The sequence below is a fragment of the Cynara cardunculus genome, assembly GCF_001531365.2.
Source record: "Cynara cardunculus var. scolymus isolate 2C chromosome LG 13, CcrdV1, whole genome shotgun sequence".
Taxonomy (NCBI): domain Eukaryota; kingdom Viridiplantae; phylum Streptophyta; class Magnoliopsida; order Asterales; family Asteraceae; genus Cynara; species Cynara cardunculus.
Window position 1 is genome coordinate 22,075,760 of NC_037540.1, and position 16,611 is coordinate 22,092,370.

Genomic DNA, 16,611 nt, shown 5'->3' on the forward strand with positions numbered 1-16,611 from the left:
GACAACTTTAAGTTCATTGATTTGTATTGGAAGGTTTTTGCATATGTGGCCACACCTAATAAAATCTCCATTCCCAATCTGAACACCAAAAGGTGCCACTGTTTGAGTATTAAGTTGCAAATCCTTAACCAATACATCTGAGATAAAATTATGTGTAGATCCCCCATCAATCAAAATAATTTCTTCCGTAGATTGAAGCATACCTTGAACCTTCATGGTTCTGGGGTGGGGTTTTCCAAGGATGGCATGTAAACTGATCGCAACGTCGTTAGTATCTCCTGCCATATATTCGACTTCATTAGGGGACTGTTCTTCAGGCTCTTCTTCCACTTCCAACACCTTGAGAGTTCCTGTTTTAGACCGATAGCCAGGCCCATACTTTTCCCCGCACCGGTAACATTCACCCTTAAGGTAACGAGACTGTCTGTCCGCATCAGAAATTCGTAAGGGTGGTTTGGGATTACTGTTGGTACAATTCGATGTAGGAGTCGTAGCCTTGGACTCGGGTTGGGATGACTTCGATGGTGCTGTCCAAGTTGATCCTCTCCCATAACGGGTGTGGTTGATTTTAGACTCGAATTCCAAAGCGATGCTTACCGCTTTATACACTGTTCGTGGTTTCTGTATTCGTACATCCGCCTTCAATTCTTCTTTGAGGCCATTAAGGAACACTCCCAGGAGACAATGTTCCGGCCAATTGGACACTCGTGAGGAACGTTTGGAAAATTCTTGTCGATACTCTTGCACAGTTCCTGTTTGTTTAACACTACACAAGTATTCGTCCGGATTCTGGAATTCAGTAGGTCCAAAATTTCTCTGCAAGGCTCGAACAAAATCCTCCCAATATTCTATCGTCTGATCGGTCGATATCCATGAATAGAAGTCTAGTGCATCTCCCTCCAAGTGCATCGATGCAACATCTACCTTTTCCTCATCTGGAATGTCATAGTAGCGGAAATATTTCTCTGCCTTAAGAATCCAACCTCGTGGGTCTCCATCGCTAAAGGTAGGAAAAGCAATTTTGTTGTGTGGTCGGTACCTTTGATTATGCCAAGACGATTCCCCTTCATCCTGCTTTCCATTACCCCATCTGTCCTTATTATGCGATTGGGATTTGAGGGCTTCTACCTCCTTCTGCAACGCGTCTATGGACTACAATTTCTTGGCGATCGCGGCTAACTGCATCGCCACCGGATCAGGCGGGTGATTTCCCTTCTCTGAATTGCTCCGAGTCTGCACCATGTCTTTGATTTCCCGGCAATGGAACCAATGATAGTAACCGGAAAAATTAAGCAGTCAAACGATTACAATTTAGATTGATAAAGCCAAATTTGAGATGGCCGGTCTCCTTTGCTAACATGAATACAACAAGTTTATTCCTGACTGCCTCCTAAAAACAAAGACTACAGATTTATTACAGACTAACGATAACTGTTCCTAGAATACAGGTTCAGAACTGCTCCCTCTCATTCAATTTTAAACATTGCATGGTTGACCCAGTGGGTCCATCCAAATTCCAAAAAGGGCATTAAATTGCTCCTACTCATGTCCCTTGCCACGTGTTTTTTTTCTTGTATACACCTGTAGGTTCTTATCATGTTGTTTCTATTTCATTACAATGAAAGCTTTGAACATTTGACTAATATCAAACACTTCTCTTTTAATATACACGTCATTAGTTATTGCAACATTCATGAGGTGGAGGGAATATTATAGTAAAGCATAGTGTAGGTGTGCCTAATTAGTGGTTATTCAGGACTTGCCTAAACAAAGAAGTCCTTTATGTCAATAACTTGGTCATGCCTGTTTGGCTTCATTTAATGTTTGGAGCCTATATCCCGAAGCTTGTTGAACTCTTGATATGAGGTCATTTCTTTAGTCATTTATTAAATTGATAGTGTGTGGGAATGCTTGGTTGAATGTCTTATATATGGTTGTGTATACAAATTGTGGAAAAAAAAAAGAAATGAAGCAATCGTGTATTTTTGGCCATCATGCCACTTAATATGGTTTTTTGAAGCTTTTTACAGCTTTGCATTTGATTTTTATGTTGCTCTTGCTTTTATTAGCACCTGGTATGTAACCACCAACCAGTTTGCATTGCGACAGGCTCTCTGTCGATTTTATCGTGCCTTATAGCTTTTTCTGTTCCTACTTTTACTATAAGATGGAGTATACTGTATATCGGCGTGCTATTGCGCTGGAAGAACTGATAAACTTGCTAATTTTGTTCCACCACGATTCTGAATTCTCTGTCACACATGGCAAAGGTAATTTTTTTTTTTTTGGGAAAGAGGACGGTAGTGCTGGCAAATTTATTGAAAGAATTAAAAGAATACACCTAGAAGGCAAAGATAATTGTTCTTATTTGCTTACTGTTCTTTTGAGAAATTGGATTACGTCTCAAAGGACATGCCATGAAATTGGTTCCATTTGAATATAATTACGCTTAGGATAATGTATGTTACGTCATCATTGAACCCCGTGTTGGGTTTTGGGAGGGTTTGAGTAGGGTTTAATCAATTTAAACCTTCATCATGTCTCAGAGCTCACTTTACCAATTTGCAACCTAGCTGTTGCTCTTTACATGAAATTTAATGTAGCTTGTCAAACAAACTCATTCTCTTCTCTGTAGTTTATGCATAGTTGAATTATGTATGTGTGCATCTGTAGCGTATCTGTGTGTGTACTGTATAGGTGTTTGATGATCGTTTTAAACCATGTTCAAACCATCCATGACCCATTATTTATTTTTTAATTCGATGATTCTATCCATTTCAAGTTGCTAAGATACACATCATTTGCTTTTTTATCAGTTAATATAATACCTTTGTATGCTGGTGCCTGGGTGTGTAGTCTGATTACTTTATTTTCGCTCCTGTGTTTTGCTTCAGATTTTGGTCAGTTCTCTGCGTTGTATGAATCCTGTTTTCCAGTCATCATAGAAGCGTGGGAAAAGTTGCAGACAACTGGGTTTGGAGTTGCTACAGAAGAGGTATACTAGTCAATGATATAGCTTAGGCACCATCGTTTTATAAGCACTCATCTTCTCTATACCAACCAACTGATTTTACCATTTTTACAGTCAAATAGAAGAATGCTGGATAGAGATTGTAAAGCATTTCTTGATCAAATGTATGATGTGAAACTTGAGGAGCTGAATGCTGAGATATTAATATGCATATTCTGGAGGTTACTGGAGGCCTTTATTGCAACAGCTTTTGAGGATGTCTCTAAGGTTTGACAAGGCAGTCACCCTTCTCTAGTTATCATTCAGTTATATGTTGTCTTATCTACACTTGCATTTTATCACTGCGACTCTATTATAAGGCTGTTTTCTTATACTAAACTCTCAACACTTGCAGGATGAAAACAACAAGCGGGAGGCTATTCTTCAGAATCTTTTTATCTTTTTTTCTTCTCATTCAAAGGCTGTTTTCAAGAAGCATCTTCATCATCTTGTTGCAAACCACAAGGTTTCACCAGCTCGGTTTTTGTCCTCATTTTTCACGGATGAAGGTGGGTCAAGGCTCTGACTACTTTTGTTTTGATAATTCTACCGTTTCTTCCACTTTGACAAAGATTTATTTATTTCATGTAATAAATCATAAATCCTCCGGATTAAATTTTATTTTATCACTGATTAACTGTGATCTTGGCTATTTTACCCCTCTGGTATGTTGGGATAAGTGGACTTTTATTTCCAACCTGGTTTTTAATTTTCTAAATGTGAATTTTTGGGGGATTTATATTATCAGAGCTTTAAGCCATCTTCACTTGTGTACGCATTTGTTTGCAGCTAACTGTAGGCCAAGTTAAACCAATTTGCTAAATGTGAATTTTTGTTAATTTGAGTTGACAGGAATATATTTTCTATAGGAAGACTTGATTGTACTATAGTTAGCACCTTTGTAACTTCATGGTATACCCATGGATTAGCCAATTCCTATTTGGAAAAGTGGTAAGGCAACGGGTTTTGGTCCCGCTATTCGGAGGTTCGAATCCTTCCGGGTAAATATGCAAACCTATAGCTGCAGAGGTAGGAATAATGGCACCTGAGCGGAACCCACGTTAGCTCCAAGACGTTGGTCTCTAACTAGAAAAGTAAATGCTTGAGCTTGAGAAGCTTCTGGTCCAGTGGGTCCATTGTTATCATTCAATCCTAATAGCTTGGCGATCTGCCTTCCTTTATATTTCATAGAGAACCATCCTGTGTGTCATATGGAATTATTTTGAAGTGCTAACACGATCTGTGTATTAGTCGTAATATTTTTTGTGGACTCTCTTAAGCATTATCATGTTAAGGGAAATTGAAGCCAAGTAACATGCTACTGCAATACACTGATATCTTATTGTTTCTGTATGAATATTAGGGATTTTTCTGTGCAATTGTCTTCTAATGGTCGTTTTGCTTGTTATCTTCATGATGTTTCTCGTAATATATAGCTGGCAGTGTCTATTGGTTTTTCTTTAGTAAATAATATCAGGTGAAGGTGGATATGGTGATTCCTCTTGAAAGACTTGGGTATTCTTAACTCCTATTGCTTTGTCTATTGCAGTGATACTGCTCTGAAAATATTTAGCAATATTGAACTTCAGAATGGAAGTTCAAAAGGGTTGTTTGCCTTTGCTCATTACATTGAATTATTGTAATGTTATTTATAAGAGCTCTATCATTGCAGGTGTTGCTGTTAGTGTCCAAACAGAGAGTCTACGGTCTTTTGCATTTCTTTGTTTTCAGTTAGAGGAGGGAATCCGTTTCAAAAATGAAATAGATGAAGGTTTACTTCTTCAGCTGCCTGCTGAGTTTCCTTCAGTTCTTGTTCCAATGTCTAGTGATGACCAGGTAAAATCATGTGGCTTGTTCACTATCTCCTTCTTATTAGAGTATTGGTCTTTTTGATTTTACTGATTATTATTCCGGGGGGAAAATATATTTTAATTTTCTATGTTATGAAGTAATATTTATAATTGTATGCATTTTTATTCTTCAGTTCCCTTGTTCATGATTGATGTTTTGCTTGTCAGGGTATACGTGCAGCTGCAATGAGCTGCATTGAAGGGCTATTTTCTTTATGGCCGCATGTTAGTTTATCTGGAGGGAAAAATGGTATTTGTTTGAGCTCAGACATATGTAACTAATGTTTGAGTTGCCTTATAACATCCTATGTTACTCTTCCCACAGGGAGAAGTGCAGCCTGGAGTCATTTCCTTGGAGATCTTTTGGCATTGATAGTTCAGCAGAAGAAGCTTATTTTGTCAGACACAGATTTTCTCTCTGACTTCTTTACAACATTGCTAAGCTCTTCCCATCATAGCTTGTTGGTGCCACAGAGTGTCGGAGAGAGGTTTTTTCTCTAATGATTTTGCTATTTTCTCAATCCTTTTTTTTTTTACTGTATGTTGCAGTATGCTTTGTATCATAATTGTTGTGAGTTATGTTCTTCATAGTTCAATATGAAAGTCCAATATTCTAATTTAACCACTTTGCTTTACATGTAATTTCTATACACCAGCTAGGATATTTGTTCTTTGTTTGAAAGATCTATTTTTCATATTTAAAATGATAACCTTGTAAAGACTTTGCATCTTGAATGCTAATCTCTATCCTCTTAAACTAATCCAGATTTGATCGGCCCACAAAAGATGGGGTACTGAAATTTGTCTTAGGCTCTGCACTAACATTGTCTCCATACGGGATGGTAAGTTCATGCATCATGCTATTCGGTTCTTTTACCTCCCAATTCTTTACTTTGTCTTGGAACTTCTCGTTTGAGTAGTCACATTGAGTTTCATACATTATGGGTTTAGCTATATTGACTTTTTATATGGTTGACATATTGACAGCTGAAAGTACTATCTTTACTGAAAGGTTTGGGAAGCCAAGTTATGGTAGTTAAAGAAGTTAACTCTGTGCTAACTGAACTGTTAGAAAGGCGCAGTTATATTCATTCTGGGTATGACACATCCCGTCAAGCATTGTCAAAGATAGAAGTTAAAATTCTCTGTCTTCTGCTGGAGGTAAATGCTTTTAAGAGGTTGCATGATTATACGTTTAGGATCTCATTCTTTTGTTGAATTTGACTCTTTTTCCCCTCTGTCTTCTTAGTGCTGTACAAAGTCTACCTCTGCAGCTGGTGGGCATGCTGTTGAATTATACATTTTGAAGGCACTTCAGGTAAGTAGCTGCGATAGCGTACAACTCTTTGCCATCACAGTTTTAAGATGCCAACACTTCAAATGAGTTATAAATTCACATTCTTTTTCTCCCTTATCCTGGCAGGTTGATCGTTCATACTCTGAAGACCCTTCTGTTATACAGCCTTGTGTAACTGTTTTAAGATGCCTTAATGGTTCCTTGTATGGAGGTTTCAAGCGTGAAATACAGGTAAGTTCTTTCAATTGGATGCTTCTAAGCTGTTTTTTGATAGTTCTTGGGATTTCTAGCCTGAAATTTAATTTTAGCTGGTGTCAGGCCGTCACCGCTGGCTATTTTCTAAAAGAGGTGGATATCTTTTTGTAGACACTCACCTGTTTACATGGTCGAAGAACATGTAACTGCTGCACTTCTATGAGTTGATAGCATTGTGCAGCTCTTTCTCAAGGAACTGTCAACCAACATGGCAACATATGTTGCACTTTTAGTGTTTCTTCTTTCTTCTGGAGTCATTTAACCTATCTATTCCATTAGGTGTAGTAGGAATTTCTTAAATCGTTAAATTTTCTGTGCAAGTTGCATCATAAAGTCGAATAGAACCTTAATTGTGTTGAAGCTATTTGTTAAATGGGGATTACCTTTTAATCATCTAGCTTTCCATGTATAGTTCCTGCACAACATTTAATGCTCGCATAGTCGCATTTACATGGTTATATAAGCATGATATGTTTTTTTGGATAAAGCGGAAGGAACCACTTTTAAAGTTCTATTCAAGCATGACATGTTTTTGCAGATACAATACATTATACATGTACTTTGACAATGTTCTCTCTGGTGTTGGTATATTTTTTAACCTGATTTGTAATACTACATTTATGCTCCTTTTTCTTTCTTGAAATAGGTATATCTGTAGATTGTATTTAGTAGTGGATAATAAGGTTTATATATACTAGGAGCAACCTTGTCGTGCATGACTCCTGTTATTTAGTTTTTCTTTTGATTATAGTAGTGGGTTGTCTTATTACGTTCTTCTATCTATTTTTTTGGTTTTCGTGGTATATGTCTTGAGGGACCACTGTTAAAGTGTCCCATGTTCTATGGGTCTCTTTGGAAACAACTATTTGCTTATTTCTTCAGTATTTGACATGTCAAATCTTATAAAATACTATGAAGTATGTTTACTAGCAATTCATTCTTACCCAGTGAGCATTTATTAACTTGCAGGAACTTCTCTTTCAAGAACTTGTGTATCTGTTTCGGAGTTATAATGGTGACATTCAGAACGCTGCTAGAGTGGCCTTGTTGCAGATAAACGTGTGTTTATTTCTATATCTTCGTCATTCTTTTGATTTATGTGCCTCTTGTGCCTTATAGATGTGGCTTAAATTCCGAATGCCTTTTGTGTCATATGAATATGTTCAAAATTTGTTGACCCATTTGAGGAAACCTGTATACCTATGATTACATGCTATTTTTTGTTCTTCATATTTTCATGAAACAGTGATAGATAAGCATCTTTTAAAGGAAAATTTTGTTTTCTCTTGAATACTAGGGAAACGAGGCATCAAAATGCCAAAAGTTGTAACCGTCAGAACTCATTTTTTATATACTAATGAAAATTCTGAAAATTTTCAATAAATGCATTATTATTTTCTATATTTTTCAGACATGATAAGTTTTCACTCCAGTTTCTCTAAGAATTTCAATGAAATATCTTCTAGTTACTCAGCAACAATGATACAATTATGTGCTCTTCTAGGCATGTGGACGTCCTGCTTTTCAGATTTCTTTTGATCTTCATACGAGGGAGTCTTTCTCCTGGGTCCTTTGTGCTTGGTCATCTTATGTTTCTTGTTACAGAAAGATCCTTAGTCTTCTATTACCTCTGTAATTTCTAAATTTTCTATATATGTTCAGCACTGTCATCTTGCTTGAATAATTTATTTTCCTACACCTGGAGTATTAAGTTGAAGATGAGGAATAGGGATACTCGAGATGATGTTGATTTCAATTAGATAATCTGATACACTGGGTTGTGAGTCCACAACATTTGGTACGACAGTGAAGGTTCAAATGCTGTTGGTTGTTGAATATGTTTAAGTAGATACAAGGGAATGACTCTATATAAATTTTAGCTTCCCATCCCTAACTACGCCTAGGAGTGTTGGTATGGCAGGTTTCCCTTGTAGATGAAATAGATAGTAAAAGGTTGACGCTGTAAATTTTTTCTTGGGATTCAAAGATGTCTCCCATCAAACCAAAATGCTTGTTGTTCCTCCAGAGTATTATTTTTTCTGTTAGTTGTTCCTTTGTATCTTTGGTGGTCTTTTATATTTTTCTTGTGAGTTGGTTTAACTTCTCTTAACTGTCCCTCAATATTGCAGGTTTCTACCTCGACGATACAGCGGATGCTTGATTTTGTTTTGGAAAAAGCAGCTCCGTCACATGGTTCACCACATGGGAAGAAGAAAAAGAAAGCAATGACCCATCTGAAATCTGAATCAAATAATGATGCGGGTCAGAGGCGCTGCAGCAAGCTCTCATTTCTGAGTTCTCTGCTAGATATTTTGCTACTAAAGAAAGACGTAGTGAACAGGTTTGCCTCCAGTGGTCCATGGATCTTTGAACTTCAGATAGTCGATTAACAGCTGATGGTATCCATATATTAACTGGAATTTTTTGTGGTTCTTATTGACTGAATGGATGGCATACTTGATTTATTTCAGGATTGCTCTTGTAGAGCCACTGTTTAAGCATCTTAGCATAGTTTTTATGGACAAAGAGTGGATATGTGAAGCTGTTAAGCAGGATGAGGAACATGCAGAAGCTTCTTCAGACATTTCACAAAGTACAGCCAGCGCAATATGCTACGTTCAACAGAACCTACTCTCAGTCCTTGAAGATATCTCAAATTCTCTTGTTGCCATCGATAGCATACAGGTTATATTTGCTTTCTTATTTCATGATAAAAACTCAGTGGAACCCATCCATGTATTTACTGCTCATTGATTTTGTAATGTCGTGATTTTATTGCAGGATGGAATTGTTCAGAGTTTTGACATTAAGCTATTAGTTAGTTGTGCTCGGTCTACAGAAGATTCAGCCACACGTAATCATGTCTTTTCATTGTTATCAGCTGTGGCAAAGGTTATACCAGACAGAATTTTAGATTACATACTTGATATTCTGACGGTCATTGGTGAATCAGCTGTAACGCAGGTATATTGATCTTTTCTGCCGGCTGTATTCATATTATATGTATCAAATGTGTGGGAAAGATTGACCTACAACCCAATGATGTATTGCATCTAATAGGCTTTTGATCTTTTTTACATGCCATGATGATGCTGATTAAAAAGGGTTCCTTAATCTCAAGGATATGAAGTAGTTAGTTAAAGTTCTTATCATACTCTTGTTGAAAGTATGATATGATATTTATATGCCATTTAAACTTGTAGCGTTAGCTTTTAGTTTTGAAGTCGTTTTCTCATACAAGTTATTGTTTATAGTGGGATGGTCACTCAAAGAAAGTATTTGAAGACCTAATATCTACTATTGTGCCATGTTGGCTATCGAAGACTGAAAACCCAGACAAACTGTTGCAGGTAATATGATACCATGCTTAATATCTCTACAATGCAGCTACCATAGAAATTGTTTTCCCTTCAACTTAACATGCCAATTCTTTCAGATTTTTCTGAATGTATTGCCTAATGTTGCTGAACATAGGAGACTTTCAATCGTTGTGCACCTCTTGAGGTAATTATGATGAATTTTTATGTTATACCTATCTAGTTTCATTGACCTAACAAGCCTGCTTTACAGGGTTCTAGGGGAGAGTGGCAGTTTAGCTTCACTCCTTGTCCTTCTTTTCCGCTCATTGGCTTCAAAACAGAACTTGTTCGGCCGAGATATTAATAACACTTTGGGGCATTTATCTACTACTGTGTGTATGCAGTGGGAGTACGCCTTTGCCTTGCAAATTTCTGAACAATATTCATGCATGGTATGGCTTCCTTCTCTTGTGACGCTGCTTCAGAAGATTGAGATGGGTGCATGGGACCAGAAACTCTTCGTACAACTTTTAGTTGCAATGCAGTTTATTAGTGACAAATTACAAGACCCTGAAATAGCATTCAAGCTTAAATCTGGTGAAGATGTCAATAGCATTCAGGTCGGAACCTCCATCTTTTGTAATTAGCATATTGTGTTCTGAATATTTTTGTTGTCCACGCAATGAGGAGATAATCTCCTTGATGATAGACTTCTCTTGGTTCCATCTAAGGAAAGCAACAAATGAATGAAAAGTATAATTGGAGATAGTAGTTCAGATTTTAGTTTATGTTTTGCTAGGAGTTGGTTTATTTCTGTCGTTATTTCTTTGTCAGTGGTTCTTCACTTGACTAGTTGAACGTCTCTAACAACCATTTATTTTCTTACATGTGCAGGCAACTAGTGGGGCACTCATGGAGAATGTGGTCACACACTTGCAACTGATTGGATCGAGAACAAAGCAGCATGGTGTCCCAACTTCAGTAGGAAAAGAACTAAAGGAGCTTATGCATGTTGTCTTGACATCTGTCAGAAAGGGGCTCCTGCCCTCAACTTACTTTAAAGTCATGATCATACTGTTGGGCCACACAGATCGAAATGTGAGAAAGAAGGTGAGAAATTTCACTAGGCATCAGTTAACGTAACATATTTATCCACTCACCCTCTATAAACTTGTTTTATTTGATTACTAATGGCAGTTCATGTCTCCTTTTGCTACTCTGTCTAACCCCTTTTAACATTAGAACCCACATTTATGTAGTGAGTGATTAAATAATTAACCTTCCATCTTCTATGGTGCTTTGTTGTTTTGAAGTGTTGCACAACTTTGGAGTTACCATAGATTGAGGGCGACTGATACTATTATCTATCATGTAAGGCTGTCAGCTACAGTGTTGTAGTTTGCATGTAGTATAAGTGTTGAAGAAATGTTAACGCTTCATATGAAGATTATAGAACTTAATACAGTTTACTGAAGGAAACTTTTAAGAGCCGAATCTCATAAAAAGCATCCTTGAGAACTAACCAGTAAATTGCATCATGAAATGGTCATCTGGCATCATTTATTAATATTATAGAAGGGAAGAATTATAAGATAATGGTATCCATAGCAGTCTATGTTCTTAGCTTTTTGCAATACAGCACATGTAAATAATACTCTCTGAAGGGTTTTAGCCATCAGAACCAACTAGACAACATTTCTAGCTGCTTTACCACTGAGCGTCCCATATAGATTTTTTTATCTACACCTTAATACCCAAGAGCCTGGTTCATGGATGATGGGATAAATCTCCTTTGCACGCTCTCTCTCTCTCTCTCTCTCTCTCTCTCTCTCTCTCTCTCTCTCCCCATCATGTTCTGGAATTAAAGAGAAATTCTGCAATCTTTTAACAAGCTTACTTTTCATCAATTGATCATCTTTCATCAGTGATAGGTTTTATTTTTCTCCACTGTAGCATACCTTTTGGTGTGTTCAATGAAATGTTGGATGTGCCCGAATTGCTTAATAAATAATGTGGTATTGTTTGTTGAGATTTAGGGGCTGGTGACAAAGGAGCATGTTCTGGTGGTGAGGTTTGTTTCATTTTTGGAGGGTTATTATGATGGTGGTGGCACTTGTAGCTGTTGCTTTTAGTATTGATCACTTTGTTGTGGGGTCTAATTATGGAGGAAGAAGATGTGGCCATCACAACTCGTTCTTTTTTTGTGTGTCGCACGATATCAGATGTGATAGAATTTTAAATGTGTCTTACTCTTTTTCTTCCAAAATTTGAGCTTGTGTGTTCACTCAACTCTATTTGTGAGTATGACCATAGCTCTAAAATTAACAAGCCTTCTACCTGAAACTAGTTAGGTTATGTGAATTTGTCTTTGAACATTCTGCCTCACCACCTTCTATTACATTTCAGTTCCATTTGTACTCCAAAGCTTTCTGTGTTATCCACCTTGCTTTTCCCTATGACTACCATTTTCATTTCTCATTAACACAAGATCCATTCCCTAACTATGCCTCCAACTTCCATTTCGAAACCCCTAAGGTCGCTATCCATTTCTTCTTTCAATCCGGATGTATCAAAAACCTTTAAAATATAGGTTTCTTTGCTTTTCCAAATCACAGACAATTCTTCTACAATATTTAGCATCTTTTGGTGTTAATATCAATTCCTGCCTTAAGATGTTTTGCATGAGATTAAATTTCTATTTTCATACCCTAATTAGCTTGGCATAATGACCTTGTGAGTTATACCGAGTTCTACAACAATTTATGAAACAAATGCATAGTTTTGTGTCATCTGTTCATCAATATTTTGTACATCTTTTTGCAGAAACATTGGTATGATTGTCTATGAACCTTGGTATACTATATTATTTGCATTTTGCTGGTGCTCTTATTGGCTCATTTATTTCTTCTTACAGGCTCTGGGGCTTCTATGTGAGATGGCTAAAGAGTGCAGCACATTGACTCAGAAGCATCATAGGAAGGTATTGAACCCAAGTGTAAGAAGCTCATGGCTTTGTTTTGATGAACTTACATTGCAATGCTTCGAGAAAATGTGCCATGAGATCTTGAAGATAGTTGATGACCGTGCTAATAGTTTGAATTATGGTTCCTTGAGACTCGCTGCAGTTTCTACCCTTGAAGTTTTAGTGACTGTATTTTCTTCTAGTGATTCCATTTTCAACGTATGTCTAGCAACTGTTATTAAGCATATACATTCCGACGACTTGGCTTTCTCCTCTGGCTGTTTCCGGACTGTTGGTGCACTGATTAACGTGCTTGGTCCTAGAGCTCTCTCTGAGCTTCCCAGCATCATGGACCATGTCTTTCGAAGGTGTCATTCTGTCTCTTCATGTAAAAAGCCAGAAATCAAAGACACTGATGATATCAGTTCGAGCATCTCATCAAATTCGGAAGAACCTCTCTTCATGTCTATTCTTGTTACAATAGAGGCAGTCATCGATAAGCTTGGTGGTTTCTTAAACCCGTATCTTGGTCAAATTCTCGAACTTCTAATTTTGCGTCCTCAGTATGCAAACAACTCCAGTTCGAAATTGACATTGAAAGCTGATGCGGTGCAAAAACTTATAACAGGAAAAATTCCTGTAAGTTATAACGCTAGCTCAAAATTTGACATGGGTCTTGTATTAGCTTGGCTCTCACTTTTTTAGCTGAATCTTATTTTGAAATAATTTGTTTTACCAGGTTCGACTGTCGCTTCCACCTCTCTTGAAGATATACTCTGAAGCAATCAAATGTGGGAATTCAGCGTTATCAATTACTTTTCAGATGTTAGGGAATTTCATTAGTACGATGGATCGATTATCTATATCTGCCTATTACTTAAATATTTTTGACCTGTGCTTGCTTGCTCTCGATCTTCGTCGGCAACACCCTGCTTCAGTCGAGAATATTGCGGCTGTTGAGAAGGATGTCATCAATGCAATGGTGGCTCTTACAATGAAACTTACGGAGAACATGTTTAAGCCTCTTTTTATTAGGTGTGTTGAGTGGTCGGAATATGCGGAACAAACTGAAGATTCAGGGCATGCAAATATCGACAGGGCAATATCTTTCTTCGGTTTGATACAGAAGCTTGTTGACAGCCATCGGTGAGTTGCTCATATTTATTTTTCCTTTTAGTGGTTGATGAGGATAATCTTCTGATAGATTTTTTTAATGCGAGACCTTTTGACAGATATTAAGGCGTTCTATTGTAGGGAGAAGCGTTCTTAAATCTGTTGGAAGGCCATGAATTTAAAAAAGAGAATAAACTACGATTTTCGTCCCTGTGGCATGTTAAAAATTGTTACTTTTATCCCTGTGCTTCCGAAATTACTGTTTTCGAAGGGTTGCACATCGTTGCTGTTTTCATCTCTGAGACTTGTTTCGACAGTGGTTTTGCTGTTAAGCATGAGTGACGAAAACAACAATAAATTGTAAACCACAGGGACAAAAAAAGTAATATCGAAAACACAAGGATGTAAATAGGAATTTTCAACAAACCACGGATGAAAACCTAGTTTACTCTACAAAAGATGTAAATAGGAATTTTCAACAAACCACGGATGAAAACCTAGTTTACTCTACAAAAATAGGTCGGAAGGTTTCGTTGATTATGATGAATTGATTGCCTGCTCATGTTGTTTTCTATGTAGTCTTCTAATTTTTTTTTACTGTGATGCATAGATCTTTGTTTGTTCCATACTTCAAGTACTTTCTTAATGGGTTGGTGCGGCATCTGAGTGATGATGTTGCACGACCTGGTCCAACTCGAAAGAAGAAGGCAAAGCTTGTGGACCCGAATATAAACAAAGGTCAGGAGAATTCTAGTTTGTCTGTTGGAAAGTGGCATTTAAGAGCGCTGGTGTTGTCGTCTCTACATAGATGTTTCCTTTATGACACTGGAAACCTCGAGTTTCTTGACTCCTCAAATTTCCAAGTAAGCAAAGTGCTGTTAGTTCTTTTCTATTTTATTTCGTTGTACAACTCTCTAACTCTGTTCTATCAAATTACTTGGCATCTTTGTATCATGCATCAATCACCGCTGCACCCATAGAATATGGTTAATTATAGCTCCAAAAATGAAGAACCGAATTGCTTCAGCCCTTTGTGTTATGCTAGAGGATTAAATTTATTTTGCTACACTTTCATATACAGTCATCGAGCTAATTCATTTTCGATAGTGGCATTTAATCATACTTAGAAAGATATTTTGTCATATATGATCCAAGTTGAAACTGGGTCCTGGATTTTGTCTGCAGGAGTTGTTGAAACCTATCATCTCACAACTTGTTGTTGATCCACCAAGCTCTCTCGAACAGCATCCAGACGTACCCTCAGTGAACGAGGTTGATGATGTGTTGGTTTCTTGTGTTGGGCAAATGGCTGTTACATCTGCCAGTGACCTTCTGTGGAAACCACTCAATCATGAGGTTAGTCTTGGGTCTGTTTCATTTGTTTGCATTTATACACTGTGTTTCAAGTTAGCAATTACCCTCCATCCCATTAGAATCACAACATTTACTTTTCAAGTTAGAATTAATTAAATATCTGCAGATTTGGGTTCAAAAGAGTATATCTTATTATGTCATTTAGTACAAACATTTCATAGATATCAAACACTAAAACTGTTCTTTATTAATTAATGCAACTTTTATGCGACTAAGAGAGTTCCTCATGGCTCTAATGTGTAGTTTTTAGTTACTTGGGAAAATGTAATTTATTTTGAGATCATGCTCCATGAATGGTCTAATGTGTAGATTTTAGTTACTAGTTACCAATGACATATATTTCGGGTGGCTACTGCTGAACATTGGCCAAGCAGTTGCTGACCGATCTTTTTGGCTTTTCGTTGCAAATTAACCATCTTCTGCAGAAATGCAAAGAAAATAAATAGCACATGTAAGAGTGAACAACTTTTAGACATACAATGTCCATTCTTGCCAACAATTGTTTTTTCTGCATCTTTGTAAGAACAATTATTAGTTTACAATGAAAAGACAAGTATGTGGGTTCATAAGGTCAACCATCCTAATAATATTAGTAGTGCCACTTATTCTTAGCTAAACCAAACAAGCCCAATATCTCCCACTTGAAAGTAGGGTATGGGAGTAGGATATGTACAGACAAGTCCACCCCAAAGGGTAGAGTTGCTATTACATAAAGCAGCCACCCTATATACGTTTTTTGTGCCTTTTTTTTCTGCTGCTTACTATGTGCTACTCTTGGTTATTTTCTTTCGCTTTTACTCACACCTTGAAAACAGCCATTCTGCTTTTTTTTGGGGGGGGGGGGGTAAAAGATCATGTTTGCATGCATCCCAACTCTCCCAGACCCTGCTTTTGAGTCAGACGTACTGGGGTGTATTTGGTTTATATAAACTTTATCATGAGGATGGTCCAGAAAAGTGTATGATACCCTCCTTTCGAATGTTTATTATGTAGGTATTGATGCAAACACGAAGTGAGAAGGTACGCAGTCGAATACTAGGATTAAAGATAGTGAAGTACATGGTAGAGAATCTAAGGGAGGAGTATCTAGTATTGTTGCCGGAAACCATACCGTTCCTTGGCGAATTGCTAGAAGACGTAGAACCATCTGTCAAATCGCTTGCTCAAGAAATTCTAAAGGAAATGGAAACGATGAGTGGAGAAAGCCTTCGCCAGTATTTGTAACATTCTAAATTCATTTAGCAGATATCTGCAAGTTCTAATAGGTTCAAATTTTGCAGCAGTTTGTAATGTTTTGGCAAATACAAAATGAGGGGCTTTTGTTTCAGATTTTGGATTCTGATTCCAAAACTCTTGTATTCATGGGAATCACAAGCCCATGTTTATTATATTATGATAAAAAATGAGTAAATTTAGTTATATTTAGATATGGAAGGGTGAAATTAGCGAAG

The 16,611-nt window shown here is 37.2% G+C and overlaps 1 protein-coding gene across 3 annotated transcripts in view; it reads left to right on the forward strand.

Moving 5' to 3' along the window:
- The window catches only part of LOC112524539 (uncharacterized protein At3g06530), a 30,371-nt gene extending 13,778 nt beyond the window's left edge, over positions 1-16,593 (forward strand). For all 3 annotated transcript variants that reach the window (XM_025134395.1, XM_025134397.1, XM_025134396.1), the window contains exons 16-38: positions 2,895-2,995; positions 3,086-3,238; positions 3,366-3,519; positions 4,683-4,846; positions 5,029-5,110; positions 5,186-5,348; positions 5,627-5,702; positions 5,848-6,021; positions 6,110-6,178; positions 6,284-6,388; positions 7,382-7,471; positions 8,542-8,753; positions 8,884-9,097; positions 9,194-9,376; positions 9,667-9,762; positions 9,849-9,916; positions 9,983-10,331; positions 10,606-10,821; positions 12,626-13,312; positions 13,413-13,819; positions 14,397-14,649; positions 14,972-15,142; positions 16,154-16,593. In XM_025134395.1, the coding sequence (XP_024990163.1) occupies positions 2,895-2,995; positions 3,086-3,238; positions 3,366-3,519; positions 4,683-4,846; positions 5,029-5,110; positions 5,186-5,348; positions 5,627-5,702; positions 5,848-6,021; positions 6,110-6,178; positions 6,284-6,388; positions 7,382-7,471; positions 8,542-8,753; positions 8,884-9,097; positions 9,194-9,376; positions 9,667-9,762; positions 9,849-9,916; positions 9,983-10,331; positions 10,606-10,821; positions 12,626-13,312; positions 13,413-13,819; positions 14,397-14,649; positions 14,972-15,142; positions 16,154-16,384 (4,418 nt within the window). In that variant the 3' untranslated portion in view covers positions 16,385-16,593. The remainder of the gene's footprint in view (positions 1-2,894; positions 2,996-3,085; positions 3,239-3,365; positions 3,520-4,682; positions 4,847-5,028; positions 5,111-5,185; positions 5,349-5,626; positions 5,703-5,847; positions 6,022-6,109; positions 6,179-6,283; positions 6,389-7,381; positions 7,472-8,541; positions 8,754-8,883; positions 9,098-9,193; positions 9,377-9,666; positions 9,763-9,848; positions 9,917-9,982; positions 10,332-10,605; positions 10,822-12,625; positions 13,313-13,412; positions 13,820-14,396; positions 14,650-14,971; positions 15,143-16,153) is intronic.
- The last annotated feature ends 18 nt before the right edge of the window (positions 16,594-16,611 follow it).